The 18151-nt window shown below is 39.5% G+C and overlaps 1 protein-coding gene across 1 annotated transcript; it reads left to right on the top strand.

Annotated features, from left to right (window-relative positions):
* The first annotated feature begins 203 nt into the window (after positions 1-203).
* Positions 204-11229, top strand: LOC139457125 (neural cell adhesion molecule 1-like). The gene is made up of 14 exons (XM_071238556.1): positions 204-261; positions 1327-1641; positions 3978-4244; positions 4588-4857; positions 5372-5650; positions 6317-6598; positions 7359-7640; positions 7833-8129; positions 8615-8914; positions 9223-9372; positions 10361-10379; positions 10519-10571; positions 10733-10828; positions 11076-11229. Exons 1-14 carry the CDS (start codon positions 204-206, stop codon positions 11180-11182), a joined length of 2775 nt encoding a protein of 924 aa, XP_071094657.1. The 3' UTR covers positions 11183-11229.
* The last annotated feature ends 6922 nt before the right edge of the window (positions 11230-18151 follow it).

The raw sequence follows: 18151 nt of genomic DNA, 5'->3' as shown, positions 1-18151 counted from the left end.
AGTTGATCCGAAATATGTGATTCTCCTACAACAGATACAGGTTTATACAATTTTGGTACGGACAGCAGCATCTATATATTTAAATTTACTTTATCGCTTTCCTATCATTACTATCTCGAGTTCTGTGAATTACTTTTGTTGCTTTTATTTATGAATCATCTACTGAATTATTGCTGAATCACCTCATTACTCCCCTACCAGGCATGTCGGACTACACCTCAGTGTGTTCCTTGCTGCTGGCGGTGCTGCACATCTGTTCAGGTGAGTGACTGCACATACGATTGGCATATTGGCACAGTATATTGGCTCGATTGTTTTATAACAGTCTTCGCCATGCTTGTATTTTTTGGTCACAGAGGCCCATCCATGGTACGACCCAGAATATGTAAGGGGCGTCCTGGAAAATGATCAGTTCAAAATAATTTGGAATAGGACCGTATACAGCCTTAGACGTATCCAGGCCAATAAATCTTATCTTATCATTTTTGATAAATCCAATGAAAACATGAATGTCTTTGAAAGTTCTGACCCCTTTGACACTTATGTGGTTGACATGATTCAGAAAAAAACATGGCAAATATGCGGACATCACAATCGAATTGTCACGTGTGTATCCCAAGTACCCAGTTGTCCAACTTCCCATTGTTCTCGGTGACATTGGGAGAGTACCCGGGTTTGTTGCCAGGAATACATCCCTTCTGACAATCTGGGTAATGCAGAAGGCGGCAGTGTTCGGAGTCTTCACATTCTTCAAAAAGACCAGGAAGAAGTCCAATTCGCTGCCGGGGCTGTCTTGGCTGTGTGTAGAGGGGATTAGGGCCCTGAGCTGATGATAAGCTTTTATCAGCCTGACTGTGCCAGGATCATCCAAACCCTCTTTGCTGCTTTTATAAAATTGTAATCTGTACGCGTACTCGGAGGCAACGCAACAAGCATGTTCACACCTATAAGGAGTTATGCTCCTGAAAATGATAAACTGTTAAACAGTTAAAATGTCTGATATGTGCTACTAATCTGAACAGAATAACAAGTGGGGGCAAACCGTGTTTACTGGTATTTCTATTTCCAAGTAAACATTTAAACAGGCAGGGTGTACCTTACTGTGGTTTTGTTGTTAGAGTCAACAGCTCGAACATAAGTAGGCCAGAACTGTGTATCCATGCAGGGGTAGGAGTGGGTGAATAAGATTCCATTGTCGCCACTGCAAATAATGTGAATGAAACGTTGTCATATGCTTCAACACATATCGGTACCTATCGAGTGAGTTTAACAAAACACGAAAATACACAATCACCAATTCCATTACATTTTAAGTTGCACTTTCAGGTTTGTCAGTAAACCTCAGTGGATCTGCCTCCCATGCAGTGTTGGACAAGACGTTTCAGTTCACATGCACGGTCACAGATGACACTTCTACAATGGGTTTAATGACATTCTCAGTATCTGGCAGCACACAAGACTGTGCTGTCATTGTGTCATCATGTACACAGTTCACACCAGTGGAGGGCTTCACCTGTGGCTGTGTGAGTGGACAGAGCGGAGAGTACTACCTAAACATCACCAGTGTCAGTCTGATGGATGATGGCAGATGGGAGTGTCGGAGACTACAGTCTAGTGACTCAAAGACATTGCCTGTATACTGTAAGTATAACACAGTCGTTTCTGTTAATGTGAGCGATGTGTAGAACATGGACATCCCCAGACATCCATGACACTGCCTGTATACTGTAAGTATAACACAGTCGTGAGTGTTAATGTGAGTGAGGTGTACAACATGGACATCCCCAGACCTCCATATCACTGCCTGTATACTGTAAGTGTTAATGTGAGTGATGTGTACAACATGGACGTCCCCAGGCCTCCATGTAACTGCCTGTATACTGTAAGTATAACACAGTCGTGAGTGTTAATGTGAGTGAGGTGTACAACATGTACATCCCCAGACCTCCATGTCACTGCCTGTATACTGTAAGTATAACACAGTCGTGAGTGTTAATGTGAGTGATGTGTACAACATGGACATCCCTAGACCTCCATGACACTGCCTGTATACTGTAAGTGTTAATGTGAGTGATGTGTACAACATGGACGTCCCCAGGCCTCCATGTCACTGCCTGTATACTGTAAGTATAACACAGTCGTGAGTGTTAATGTGAGTGATGTGTACAACATGGTCATCCCCAGACCTCCATGACACGTCCTGTATACTGTAAGTATAACACAGTCGTGAGTGTTAATGTGAGTGATGTGTACAACATGGACATCCCCAGACCTCCATGTCACTGCCTGTATACTGTAAGTATAACACCGTCATGAGTGTTAATGTGAGTGATGGGTACAACATGGACATCCCCAGACCTCCATGTCACTGCCTGTATACTGTAAGTATAACACGGTCGTGAGTGTTAATGTGAGTGATGTGTACAACATGGACATCCCCAGACCTCCATGTCACTGCCTGTATACTGTAAGTATAACACGGTCGTGAGAGTTAATGTGAGTGATGTGTACAACATGGACATCCCCAGACCTCCATATCACTGCCTGTATACTGTAAGTATAACACAGTCGTGAGTGTTAATGTGAGTGAGGTGTACAACATGGACATCCCCAGACCTCCATGACACTGCCTGTATACTGTAAGTATAACACAGTCGTGAGTGTTAATGTGAGTGATGTGTACAACATGGACGTCCCCAGACCTCCATGACACTGCCTGTATACTTCAACTATTATAAATAGTAGATATGTTAAGTCGTATTAGGCAGAGTGGGAGTACTACATGATAATTAACAGTGACGTTCATTGAACAGTGCTTTATGGTCATATCAAGCATCACAGATGATACAAAATACATTGCCAGAGGCACCTGTCTGCATGCAGTGTGTATTCTTCATTTGTAAATAACATATTGTAAACAAACCGGTGAACTATACGAACATTAGCTATTTCCATCTGATGAATGAGTGAGTGAGATTGGTTTTATGCGGCTTTGAACAATATGTTAGTAAAATGCCCTCTATCACTTCTGGGTTGTCGCCGTGATATAACTGTTTTGCTGAAACCCCTGTGTGCTGACAAACAAGATTAATGCACTTACACGGCAATGTGCAAGCACCTGCGTTGCCGGTTGTACTAGTCGGGATTAATGTGGTTGTATAGTGCTAACCCACTTCAGTTTACCATGGACACACCACTCAGACTCATTATACTGACGCCGAGGCGACCAGTCCTCTTTTTTCACCCGTTTTACTGAATACTAGCCACGGTAACAAGTAGCATATTTTGATAGGACGCAGTCGGGCGATCGAACCACAGCAGTCTCATATTGCAATTATTTTAAGTATAATAAAGTGCCATTCCATAGCACTGTATGTATTGTACATATATGTAACGATTAAAGTTGTTGGATACCTTCTTTGTCCACTAACAATACTTTTATTGCATAATATAAACCTCTATTGGCAGAACTTGTTGTAAACTTTCATAGATGCATAAATTGATTCCACAACACGTGTCCTTAAATTAGTCAGACATTCATTAACATATGATGTTATTTCATCAGGTCATCAAGTGCATTGGTTGGTTTCAATGTATAGTCTGTCTGACCATGTCATCGTGTCTAATCATATATAATTTTACATGCTATCAGACAATATCAGGTCCAGGAGTCCTCAACTATATTTCATTTTAATGAAGACTATATTGTGCAGACTCTTGTTTTACACAGCGGACACCTACTTACACAGTCAAAGCTCGCTCACATGCACTAAACAACCAATCTTTGATATTGTGAAAGATAAATATCCCTTCACAACTGCATTGGATGATTATCTGATCCTTATACCAATCCCATAAGGACGAGAACTCACAACAAACAGGAAATATGGTTTAAGGGGGATACTTATTTCTTTAATCAAAGAGTAATGATTTGTTGTAAAGCAGTTATCAATTTCCCGAAACCTTTACTATAACAGATGGGCCATTCAACAACATGACACTGGACAAGTCATCCCCTCAGATAGTGACAGAAGCTGTCACCCCTTCGCTCACTGTGGACTGCTCCGCCACGTGTAAACCCTGCAGCTACACCTGGACGAAAGGGGCATTGACAGTCGCAAGCAGTAGGACACTCAGTCTGACCAGCATTACCAGGAACCAGACAGGAGACTACATCTGTACTGCTGTCAACACGGCCACTGGGGTGACGTCCAGTGCTCTAACACTCACAGTCACCGTGTATTGTAAGTGAACTATGAGGGAAGCTAACATATAAGGTTATTAGATAGACTTCATTTAGAAAATGTGACTTAAAAAGCCGTGTATAGCAATTATGTCGAACCGCTGTCACGTATATAGTGCCATATTTAGATAATAGCCATGTACAATGAGGAATTAGACTTACACAATCACTCCAATGCAATTAACAGACAGTTTTTTCACTCAATATTTGTACCCTCATACATGAAATTTAAAAAGTGTAATTGTATCAATCAAGAGGTAGCATCCTCAGGCTGTCGGCCATACAGAATCTATGTAGGTCGACAGCCGCTGTCTGTTCGTATACTCTACTTTATCTGTACACAGATGCACCTGATGTCAACCTAGAGGCAAGATGTCGGCCATACAGAGTGTATGTCGGTCAACAGAATGTCCAACTGACATGCCAAGTGACGGCAGCTAACCCGACAGTGACGTCATACAGCTGGACAAGGGATGGATCCAGTATCCCGTCAGCAACAAGCAGCATGTACAGCCTGAGTCCTGTCACCAGGGGCAGTGCAGGGAACTACACGTGTGCTGCCAGGAACTCAGTGGGGACATCAAGTTCTCCAGGGATTGGTGTTGATGTACAGTGTGAGAAATTCCACTTTTAATTATTCTTAAAACAGCATCGAAATGTCCAAATATCAGAACGTCAGTTCTTAGTCTAAATTGCTTTTAAACATGATTAAATTACGGAAGCAAGCTTCTTGACTAGTCAGCGATGAGTAGAGTTTTTAATAATGACGAATGCCTGTATGTCCAGTAAATGCGTCCTTTGAATTCCTCTTTCGATTGACCATTCATCTTTCAATGCCCTGTTCAGCCAGGCAATTGCTAATTGCTATTAAATCCTTATGAAACATGTTTTTCATCTGTTTTAACAATCTGAATCGATATTGTAAACTACATTTGATTAAACACGTTTCGTTAGGAACACAGAAGACGCGTGTTGACCACATGTATTTGTATCTTGAGAATTAAGTAGAATGAATATTTACATTCCTGTAGCCTGTATGATTCTTCCAACAGTGTCATTTATTTATTTATCAGAAAAGTGGCAATTACTTACTCAAGTTTATTGTGTACGTTGCTTTATAATTTTCAGACCCACCCAATGTCTCAGTTCCCAGCTCCCAAACTTTGATCGAGACACAGACCCTGACTGTGACCTGCTCTGTGGACTCCAAACCTGCAGCAGCTGTGAGATGGACACAGAAAGATGACAGCAGCTTTACTCCTCAGACTGGATCTACTCTGACCATCAGTAACATACAGAGATCACAGGCAGGGACATATGTGTGTACAGCTACCAACACCCTCAGTCCTTGTTGGGGGACAGCTTTACCACGCTCTGAGTCTAGGGAGATGACAGTGGATGTGCAGTGTAAGTGTCATTGTTAGAATTCTGGACATATGTGTGTACAGCTACCAACACCCTCAGTCCTTGTGGGAGGACAGCTTTACCACGCTCTGAGTCTATGGAGATGACAGTAGATGTGCAGTGTAAGTATCATTGTTAGAATACTGGACATATGTGTGCAGAGCTATCAACACCCCAAACCCTGTGGGGGACATCTGTAATGAGATCTGACTACGGGAAGTGACAGTAGATCTGCAATAAGAAAGTGTTTGAATAATGCATGTACTTTCTTAGTCACCATACTTATTGATGTTTCGACACACTTTGAAGGGTATATGTTATTCAGTGTGTTGTCAGTGTCAGCATATGTCTTCACACTTACTGTTGGTTTAATTATTGTAGGTAAAATTGAGTTTTTATCCAATACTTATATCAACGTGCATGCAAACCGTATGATTAGACTTGTGCATAGCACCGACATCATAACCTTGCGTTGAAGATTGATGTAGTTTGACTTTCGAAAAGAGTTTCGTTTGGATTGAGCATCCCAATGATGATTATTATAACTCCGATTATGTTTCCAAATCTGGACCAGATGTGATATGGGGCTAAAAGCATGGCAGTGTGTATTTTGGAAAATGCATTTGCGCTTGAATAAGTTTAGCCATAAACATACTTGTACTTGTCCAGACGGCCCATCCATGTCAGGAGTTCCATCCACGTCCCCTGTGACAGAGACAACAGCACTACACATCAACTGCAACAGCTACACCGTCCACGGCAACCCCACTTTTACAAACTACAGGTGGACAGGACCAGGCTACAGTTCTAGTGGCCCTGTCCTCAACATCACCAGCATCATCAGGACAGCATCAGGTGTCTACAACTGTACAGCATCCAACACTCTCACACCAGCAGGCGGACAACCACAAACAGGATCAGCCATTGGGCAGTTCCACGTTGATGTGCAGTGTGAGTAGCAGTGTTTGTCCAAATGGAAAGATCCGTTCAGGCAGTGAACAGTGAGAGAACACTTACATTTATGAACATATTACGTTACTGGATCAGGTTTTATTTTTGTTAATGTTAATGTTTTCTGTTGGCATACGTTTTTTATCGTATCAGGTTGCTGCAATCGCTTGCTGCTTGTTTCATCTAGAGAAGATAGATTTGTCGATTTGAAATAAAAAAATGTCCAGTAAGAAAAATATGCCAGTACAACTGTGAAGTACTTTTGTGATTGTATATTCACTTGCAAAAAGTTATGCATAATATTCCCTTTAAACAGTGCTGCTTTCAAATAAATATATATAAGAACGCTGTGCAAGTGCTAAGCAGCCGTGCATTTGTTGTTTGCATTTACGTTTGGGATAAAGAGGAAGTTGAGCTTAAGGTTGAACTGACTGACTGCTTATTGTGTCAGGATAGCATGCTCATTCAGTAATTTGTTTAGAGGAATACACCAATGGATAAGTTCACTTAAAAACACACAATATCAGCATGATGCTAAGGCGATTGCTCGTCACGCCGAAGACCAAGTTTCGATTCCCCAAATTGGTGCAATGTACGAATACATATGTATCATAAAGCAACTTTAACGTTACACTTTATATGTGCACACACTATGGTTTGTTGGATATGTTAAGTGTATGAAGTGTTGTATTACATGAATGTATTTATGTACAGCTATCAGTTTGCTTATGTTCAACGTCTGATATTTCAACGATTCCAGACCCACCCATCATAAACACATTCACAATTAACTCAAGAAGCAACAAAGTGACCGTGGAGGAGACTGCATCTGTGAACCTAGGATGTCGAGTAGACAGTAACCCAGCATCGACCATCAAGCTGATGAACGGGAGCAGTGAATTAAAGACGATCGACAAAGCTCTCGTGGTATATCACAACTGGACGGCAGATTGCAGAGACAGAGGAAACTACACTTGCACAGCTGACAATAAACTTATGACTGGCGAAATGGTAACAAGAAAGGTGGAATTGATTGTTAGATGTAAGCACATTGATACCTACAATTATTGCATAAACAACGTAAAAGATGGATATTATTCTGCCCAAGGAATATAAAGAAAATTGTGATATGTTTACACGACCGATATTGAAAGTTATTTATTTCAAGGTGCAGAGGATGTTCATATTTTTGTAATAAACTTCACTTTCCATTGTGAGCTTCTATTTCTATTAGGTTCTCCTCGACTAGATGAATCAGTGTCCAAGGAACTCAAGTACGCCTCTAAACTGGGTGGTAACTTGAATGTGACTGTGTCAGTCCTGGCCTACCCCCCTCCTATATTCACCTGGAGTAGAACCACCAGCACCAGCCAGGACCTCACTGGTTCCTCCATCCCTGTCTCCGCCATCTCGGTCACTGCCAGACTACACCTTACTAACCTACAACAGCAGGACTTTGGGGACTACAGTCTTACAGTGGACAATGGTATCGACGGGTCAGTGTCATACACAATTAACATAGTGTATGAAGGTACGTTTTTGAGTACTGATATAAATCTATTATATCTAGGCCTACCTCGAGAGTATTTCATACAAACATAAAACATAGGACTTCGGGGACTGACATTTTACATTTTTTCGAACGCCGTTTGAACACTTGGTGTAATAATGGGAGGGATCAGCAGTTTATTTTGGTATCCATTTTTTCGGGTTTAAGTTTTAGCTGAAAAACAACGTGTTTGATGGATGGTTTTCCTTTATTCAATTAGTGTCTTATTGTTCATTTAGTAATTTATTTATTTTTGATATAAATCCATTTTATCAAGACATTCTTCAAGAATATTTCATACTAACATCAAACAATAGGACTTCAGGGACTGAAGTTTTACAAGGGACAACGTCGTAGAAGTACTAGCGTTATACACATTTGGTGTAATAATAGGAGGGGTCAGCACTTCATTCTGGTATCCATGCATTCACAACGTATATCATGATTCTTGTATTTACATGTATCAGACTCTCCTGAGACACCAACACGCTTTAGAACAAGTGGAAACGCCACAGCATCGTCTTTATGGTTATCATGGCAACCTGAGTTCAATGGAGGACACCCCCAGACATTTGTGGTTGAGTATCGGCAGTATTGTTCCACTACATGGTCTGTGTACAATATCTATGATGACACTGACAAGATGATGGTGGTGGAAGTGAGTGGCTTGACACCAGGAACTACTTACATATTCCGGCTACATGCTCGAAATGAGTATCTACCTTCACACAGGGCATACGTCTATGTGGAAACTAAGACTGATGGAGGTAACTGTTTCTTTTGCACTTTTTCGAAGTTTTATCTTGAAAGCGTGATTATGAATGCTTATAAAACAATTAAAAAGTTGTTTTTACGAAAGGCATAGAATTGCAACATAACTTGAAAAACAAAAACGATATCACAGCATCATATCCAGTTAACACTGTGGGAAATATTTTCATAATAAAAACGACTTTTATGTGTATAATGACCGATTATAAACAAGCTGTGTTGCTCTTCATAAAACAGTGATGATCATTTAATACATTCCTATCAGATCTGTATTGTTTCATAAACCGTTTTAATACTCTTGCAGTTCCAACCGATACCAAAGATCTCGAGGCTGTTAATAGTGGAATACTTGCTGGAACTGCGATAGGAACCCTTCTCCTTACCTTACTCATTGAAGGAATTGTTCTAATGCTGCTATACAGAAAAGGGTTCCGAATTGGAAACAGTCATAGAGGTATCTAAAGAAAACTTTAATCATCGACCAGTATATAATGCTAACCAGTCGCAGTGTTACGAGTAGGATTGCTGAACTAATATTTACATTCAAAAGACACAGTGAATAAAAGTTATGATCATGTTCATACATAAATGTATCTTTAATTTAACATATTAATGCATGTTATTGTTAAAAAGTAAATTGGTAAATATCTTCAGATAAGACCAACTGTGTTTTTTCAGAAATTGTGTAAAACAGAAAATATGTCATCAGCGGTAGATTCAAAACGTTAAGCCATCACACACCTCAGTACTTTACATGTTACATTCATAGACAGCATAACCGTAAAGCTATATACTCATGTAGTTCCAGTTATGAAACCAAATCAGCATTATTTAGTATATAGACCTGTTTCAGTTCAGACATCTGTTTAAATTATACTCGTTCTGATCATGTTTTATATTTTGATTCTAACTCAAGGCTAATAACATGAAAGTAGGCTGGTCTCACAAGGCCACTGACACATTTGTCTAGACATATCTCCCAATTATTTCCGTAGACCGTACAGCCTTATTAACATAGACATACCAAACGTGCTGTCGTTTTGTTATGACATTGTAATGTTTGTCCATATTGTATGGACAGAAGCTTATTCAGCAGTCAGGCCGGCCACGGGAAGCACGTTAACTCAGCATTGTTCTTCAGTGTGCCTTGTTTGTACATTGGTTGGTTATCGCTGCCCTCAGCAATATTTCAGCTTTGTTACAGCATTTAGTAAATAAGTGTGTCTGGACCAGATATGTCACTGTATTATGATTAATTTGAGTAGTTAGGCAGCCACAAAATCCGTCTGTGTGTATAATCCATAAGTACCGTATTATCTACAAACAATGTCATTAGGTTAAGCTAATTGAAGATTTCTCGGAGTAAACTGACATTAGTATCTGCGGCACTAGATTAGATACAGCATACGACCTGCATACTAGTTATTTTGTTATATTTTCAGAAACTGCTTCGCGAGAAAGGTAATGTATACACATGATAAAACATGAAATAATCCATTTAATAATATGGTATAAATTCGTTAAGTAAAGTAAACTGTTGAACAAAATGATCGTCTCTTTCTGCACTTTAAATAACCGAACATGATATTTTTTATTGTAGCAGCAGAAGTCATGAGATCGCAGAAATGGACAACATTGGGTATTCTTCCTTAGGTATGTGCACAGCAGCTTCACTTGTCAGTATTGCAGTGACCAAACGTTTACAAATAAAGGTCATTGCATGCATGTCAAACAATTTACAACAATAATGTACAACTCAGTCAAAAATCCACTCAAGTATGCATTTATGTTATACAATGGCCATGTCACTTCAGATCATGTCAATGGACCACAACAAGATTCAAGCTTGAAGAAGGAGGAGTCAGACAAATCCCATTACTCACAGCTAAAGATATATGAAAATACAAAAGGTAGATTTTCATTATCAGGTGATATTTCACAGTTATCAAAAATGCATACACCTACTCTTATCATACTACGTTGTATAATACTGTGCTGTCCTTATAACACAGCACGATTTAGTGATCATTTTACTATTTTGTTTTATATCCTGTGAAATAAATGTAACACTTGTTGGAAGACAGTACAAAGGTTTATTGTAATGATAAGAAAAGGAAATATTAGCAAATGCAGCAATTGTGGCATTTACATCTGCAGCTGGTGACGAAGGAGAAACAAGTACCTACGAAGGCATGACTGAGACGCCCCCGGTGACCTACGAGGCCATCAGAGCGTCGCCCTACCAGAACAGTAGCGCTCAATGACATCATCGAGGTGATGCTTATCAAGGGTGGATGCGAATTACATGAACGATCACACACTTATCTGCCGCGCCGCGAACATTATGTAGCCAAATTTTCAGAAACATTTGAGCTAGTTGAGTGAGTGCGTGGGTGGATGGGTGAGTGAGTGCTTAAATGCATTAGTGGGTGGGTTGGATGGGTTGGTATGCTTGGGAATGTGAGTGTTGTTGTTGGTTTGTTGTTTAACGCCGCACTCAGCAATATTCCAGCTGTATGACGGCGGTCTGTAAATAATCGAGTCTGGACCAGACAATCCAGTGATTGACATCATGAGCATCGATCCACGCATTTGGGATTGATGACATGCATCAACCGAGTCAGCGGGCCTGACCACCCGATCCCGTTAGTCACCTTTTACGACAACCATAGTCGCCTTTTAAGGCAAGTATGGGTTGCTGAAGGCGGGAATGTGAGTAAGTGAGTGAGTTAGTAAAACATACTTTTACTCAATCGCGAAGAGATAACCCATTTAACAACAATACACCGTTATTGAACAGTGTTATCCAACATCTCTGTACTCCTAGACGGATACCTCCGATGGACACTATTATGTTTCACAAACCACCACAGATACATAGCTTACTACAAATGCATTTCACTAATATATTATGGACATATTTTATGAGTATGTGAGATCCTGGATTTTTTTTAACTGCCTTTTTTTCGCAAAGACACAAAACATAATGTCGAAAGACCATCATGACATTTTTTGCGGCGTCTTCTTACGACCTTGAACCTTGTGTGGTAAATGGAAGGATCTCCCATTTGCCCAAAGTGTATAGGGGTTCATAACGTCCCCATCGTGTCAATTAACAGATCTATCTCGCGTCGTGAAACTATCGTGCTTCGAAAAGAACAGATACTCTAGCTCAAAGGTGCAATCAGCTGAGTAGTTTTAAATCAAAATAGGCAACATGATATTTATTCGATGATCAATGGTTTCACTGATTCTCTCTTTTCAAACCCTTTGTAACACTATATGTTCCGCTCAATTCATATATTTTTAACTTGATTATGTGAATGTATATGAATGCTGTTATGGTCATGGTTTGAGAATCGACATGTAATCATTCTTATGTTTTTTCAGGTGAAAGTTGACTTACCTTTGCATGTGTTTGTGACGGGTGCCAACGGTGGGGCAGGATACGCTCACCTTTTCGCAAACACATGGTATCATTACTTTTTTATAGTGATTCATAAACACTTGGTCATGACGTGGTCGGAATTATATATGTTGAGAGATTTCTTTTGGATATGGAAAAGGGTTTGTCGCTTTATTTACAATCGATCACAGATAAATCTCCATACTTTTTGACCAGCCTATGGTCGAAACATAAGCCTCCCTTATACAAATAACGACTTGCTTCAGCGTTGAATATCGATAATATGAAACATTTCACGTTTTGAAATGAACTCGTTTCAAATGAAATAAGTTATAGAACGGTGACTCATTTAGTAATATATATCTATCATCATTACGAAAATATGATATGAAAATGCTAAGTGTCTACCCCAGGAGTCGGAAAGTTTGTTCTGATTTGTCAGTAAATTATATCTATGTTAAATCACAATCTGAGGTTTGGTACAGTTTAATAAATGGAAAAAATGTTAATCATAAAAGAGAATCATTGATTTTGCAACCTACTCAAAACAAAAAAAAGACATTTTATATATTCATAACTGCTTACACCATTCCTTCGCCTGCACAAAATTGAAAACTTTGATTTAGCAAATATATAAGTTCGTCTTTTTAGTTCCTGATTGTGAGCACTTTGTATGCACATATATATATATATATATATATATATATGTATGTATCCTGTAAAACTGCTCAAACTGTTTACTTGTCACAATGGCTATTATGATTCACTCACTCTGTGACGCTTGTATTGTTCTCTTTCCAAACAACTTGCATGGACAGGAAACTACTCTCTACATACACCTACTTGAGGACAATGTGTATGTTGACAGTATGTGCATTGCATCTAGTTTTCCTCGTTGAACTACAATATGTTTGAATACAGTTCCATCAGCTCTTTACATACATACACACAATAGAACGACAATGTGCATGTTGACAGTCGTTGAACTACAATATGATAAAATCAAGTTTAGAATCAGCACTTAACCTGTCATTCATGTTCACAGTGATAACTTCGAGTTTACATTCCATGCTGGTATGTACACCATATGTAATGTAGATCTAATACTTAAACAGTTGCAGTTAACGATATATGAACAATCACAGGTGTCTTATCTTGCAATAAGATACCCCTCTCTGATTGGTTACTGGTATGTGCATGTACTGATAAGGTATTTGTTTCGTATACCCCGCTGTGAAATGCCGAACTTCTTACCTAGGCGAACACAATGATATGTTTATATTCACTTGAAATCGAACACCTGTCATATGCAGTTTGGCAAACTTAACCGAGCAAGTGTAATGGCAAGATATTGGTGTCGTCTGCCTGCTGTCAAGATGCCAGTGAAACGGTTCAATAGCTAAGGTGATTAAGACGTTTTAGATGAATTGGCGAATACTTATTGTATAATAATTGACGAAATTGTTTAATCCATATCTTGATGTTTATTTCATGATGTACACCCAGTCAACAAACAATACTGTACCTCTGCCATACACGTGAATAAATTACATTACTGAACATGCTTTATGGTTATTTTGTAAGGAAGGCAGCAAGCCTGCAGAGCGTCAGACAACAGTTGTTGGCTTTTGTGAAGATATTCGAAACCCATGTGAATGGAGTTTAGTCAATGTTAAAGGAGACACTTGAGATTTGTTGGCGACGGCTGAAGGTGAATAACCTCCTGTACAACCACCCGCCAGGCAATAAGAGATACGAATGCGGGGTAAGTGGGTCACTAGGTCGCATACTGACAGAAGAATATAACATGTCCTTGCCGTAAATATATGCTGGGTCGATGTTTCTGCTGGTGCGCTAAAATGCTCGAGTTTCATCATAAGCTCAGTAGTAGAAATGTTTAGGCTGAGATACTAACATTGCCCCTACTGTGTTACAAAAGTATCCTGTTTCACAACCATTTTCTCTATATTTATTAGCAGCTGAATCTCTATCATTCATTATGGTCTATTATTTATTTATAAGCAGTAGGCATTAACATAAAATCCTTTGGACAAATCCACATCGAGTGCATGGTGTTTCTTTCGTTTGTAAGGCTATTAACGCAATTGTAATCATGTTGAAGTCAAGTCTCATAAATAGATACTTTGACAATGTTAAACTGCAGACAACAGTTCGAAACTGGCGACAATGAAACACAACTTAGCCTTATCTATTAGCAGCCAATCAAGAAACAGTAGTCTGTTAGTGGGCGTGGTCTGTTATCTTTTCGGTTTATAAAAACATAACCCCAAAACAATAACTTGTTAGCCAACCCAGTGTCGCACACACAATAAAAATACAATAACTTTGCTCGTGTTCCCCACAAGGTTCCCCGAGTAAAAGTATGTTTTAGAGCAAAGGGATAAAGTGCTTAAAGTTTTGTATTTTCTCTTCATAAATTCAAATCACTTTCTTTACAAAACGGTGCTAGCAGCCTCGAGTATTCATACTATTGTTTGATCGTATCTTTCCCAATGATGTTTTCCATAATATATTGAACGCAGAATTTGTAAATAAAACGACAACCAGATAACAAGATATAGTACAAACCGTGTACACTGATATGTTACACAGGAGAAGCTTCGCACACAGACATACAGTGGCAGAATGGCACTATGTTATACAGAGTAAGCCAGGGTAGCTGCAGCTCTCCTGACTACATGTTTTGAATTGAATTCAATATGTGGGTGTCAGGAGAGACAGCCTATTGCAACTAGTAAAGGGGCCCTTATCTATTCATTCGTTTGAATATCACGTCGACAGTTATATTGAACCTTTTGTTGGTCTCCTTGTTCTGAACACCAGAGAGTCGCCTGTATGTGCACATTGTAAGCCAAGGTCGGTGACACGGAACCACATTCATAACGTTTGTACGGGTCTTGGTGTATCAACAGACAAGGCTATGTGGAGAGTATTCAGTTCAGCGAAGGTGGCTAGTGTACGATCTAATAACACACAGGGTTGTGAATTGTCGTTTGTATTCATCGGGCTGCCTATCTATTGCGGCTGATGATTGCCATCTCCTTTACGAAACTGCAGAGGATAATTATTCACTCTTGACTTGACTCATGACTGCTGTGATGAATGGTAGGGCAACATTCGGGGATAACAGAGCAACGCATCAGAACTTGACTTGACTCATGACTGCTGTGATGAATGGCAGGGCAACATTCGGAGATGACAGAGCAACGCATCATAACTTGTCTTGACTTATGACTGCTGTAATGAATGTCAGGTCAACATTCAGGGATGACAGAGCAACACATCACTCTTGACTTGACTCATGACTGCTGTGATGAATGGCAGGTCAACATTCGGGGATGACAGATCAACACATCATAACTTGACTTGACTCATGACTGCCATGATGAATGACAGGACAACATACGGGGATGACAGAGCAACACATCATAACTTGACTTGACTCATGACTGCCGTGATGAATGACAGGCGTGTAATGCAGCTGCTGTGTCGGAAGCTAGGAAATGACGAAATTGGAGATTCCAAAAGGAGAAAACAATGTTATTGTCTGGGAATGTTTTGGACAGGAACAGGAACATCACAAAACTGCATTATCCGTGTGGGTGCAATCGGATCCAGTTTACACGTAGTTCGCTTTGATTGACTCACAAGGGAAATGACAAGATGTTCAGACGCTGATTCAAATTCAGCTAGCTCCACACCATTTTAACGTTCAATATACACCTCATCAACACGTGTATCATTTGCTCCAGAGGTTTATAGAGATCTGAGATCTTGATCTCATCAGTTTTTCCTGTGAAGAATGAATTGTAATTTTCCGAGAGGATAACATCGTTTTCTTCTTTAGGAAGTGAAATGATTGTGTTCATCCTTCCCTATAAGTTTTGATAGTTGAGACAAGAGGGTCTTTGCAGTATGCGTGTTAGTCAATATCTTCACATGGCAGTAATGGGATTTCGTCCTCTGGATAACTCTCTTTGAAACTGATCTTTTACTCATAAAATCTGTCTATGGATCTCTAATCCTGATTGTCTCCTTTTCCTTTCTGCTTTTCGCATCATCTCCTGTTATATTCGCATTATACCACGGAACATGTGGATTGACATGTATGTGCCGTGTGACTGGTGGAGCATGAAATCTAGAAAAGGTCTGACATTTGGTCCTTCCTTTGTCCCTAAGGATGACCAGGATTTAATGTTGTATCCTCTAAAGGTTTAGGTATAAACAACTTTTTCACAAAACCATCTTACATATTTACATGAAGTTGAACAATGTTTCTGCTAAAAAAAGTAAAATACACAAAGGTTAACAATGGGTTTTGAAAGACATATGTCTACATGTATCTATAATTATTGTGTATGGTGATTATGATAGTGTTTTGCTGTTTAGTTATGTCACTTGATGCATAAAAAGACAAGCTTCCAAGTGTTATTTTGACCGTATCGGAACTGTAGTTTATCCAACCTTGACGGGGAATTGAATACACAAAGTCAATTTTTTTCGTACTCAGTCATCCTTGAACTGTATGTGACAAATGCGTTATCTTGTTATATGCGAGGCGTAAACCGTTTGAATAACTGAGCATCAAAGTTGTTTAGATTTTCACAAACGTTTCTAATTGTACTTTGATTAAGTAGAAGTATACTGAACGTCTATTTTTACGCAATTATTGAGCTGTACTCAATCGGTGCTATGTTTGAATAACCAATAGACGGCATATCCTACATATATACCTTATATCGCTCTCTAGACAGATGGGGATACGGGTCACTCACTCACTCACTCACTCACTCGCAATAAACATGCATTCGTATGCCAGGGATTGACACCTCTGTATTTAGATACCGTTGAACTAGTTTAAGCGACTAATATGCATGTAAACACTACTTTGGATATTAGTTTCGGGATAAGTTGACAGGTCATGAGATAATTGAAATACTGTTCTGAACGGGGTTAAGCCAAACTCACTCACTCACCCACTAACTGTCGTATGTAACACTAAACCTTCATTGATATGCCAGAGATTGACCCGGCTATATTTATCCGCCACTACTGAACTAGTTTGAAGCGACTGGTATACATGTAAGTTAACATGGCCTTGTATTTTACTTCCGTGTTGAGCGACTCTGTCACACACGACGACTGTAGCAACGATTTGTGTCTGACCGATTGGAGTCTCAGAAGGTATGTGCAAAGTATATATTTCTAACCTTATCACATGACACCTTATTTGTTTATGTATATTTGTATCACCATGCCAAATATACATGACATAACGTATCTGGGAGTAACACACAATATCTCTATAGACTCGTGTACTTTGACCTGGCCTCTATTTCTGTATAAATGTTACTTGTGTGTCAGCTATCTGTACGTGGAGGGTTAATTAAAACACATAGCTTTACAACCTGGAAACTGTACACACACTGACATAAATGGGATTGTATGTGTCGTCTAAAGGCTATGCAGAGTCGTCTCTCTTTGTCAATAATACTAAACGTCTACTCTGTTCACACCAGTATGGAAATATGCGCGAGTGCGATGGGAACGCAGGACATACAGATGGACAGTGACATCAGACTTACAGTTTCCAGTTGTTGATGTTTATAGCATGCATAGGATAAATCTCGGCTCAGTGGAAATTTTGTAAATAGTTACTTTATTTCTTTAAGGCGACAGAATTCCTTTTGTTTCCTTTGACGTCGGAAAAGCAGAGAGTTTGATGATATTCAAACTTATCCCCTAACTGATGCCTTGTACCAGTATGTATGTTCATATCATCAGGGTGGTTGTCTTTCCTTCAGTC

This window comes from Haliotis cracherodii, unplaced genomic scaffold (genome assembly GCF_022045235.1).
Source record: "Haliotis cracherodii isolate W230 unplaced genomic scaffold, xgHalCrac1.p SCAF_12, whole genome shotgun sequence".
Taxonomy (NCBI): domain Eukaryota; kingdom Metazoa; phylum Mollusca; class Gastropoda; order Lepetellida; family Haliotidae; genus Haliotis; species Haliotis cracherodii.
This window is presented reverse-complemented; position numbering and strand designations above follow the sequence as displayed.

Excerpts from the sequence above, each read along its gene's own strand:
- LOC139457125 (XM_071238556.1), top strand. The coding sequence starts at position 204 with ATGTCGGACTACACCTCAGTGTGTTCCTTGCTGCTGGCGGTGCTGCAC. Across the intron at positions 5,651-6,316 it reads GATGACAGTGGATGTGCAGT|ACGGCCCATCCATGTCAGGA; the intron begins GTAAGTGTCATT and ends GTACTTGTCCAG. Across the intron at positions 6,599-7,358 it reads GTTCCACGTTGATGTGCAGT|ACCCACCCATCATAAACACA; the intron begins GTGAGTAGCAGT and ends CAACGATTCCAG.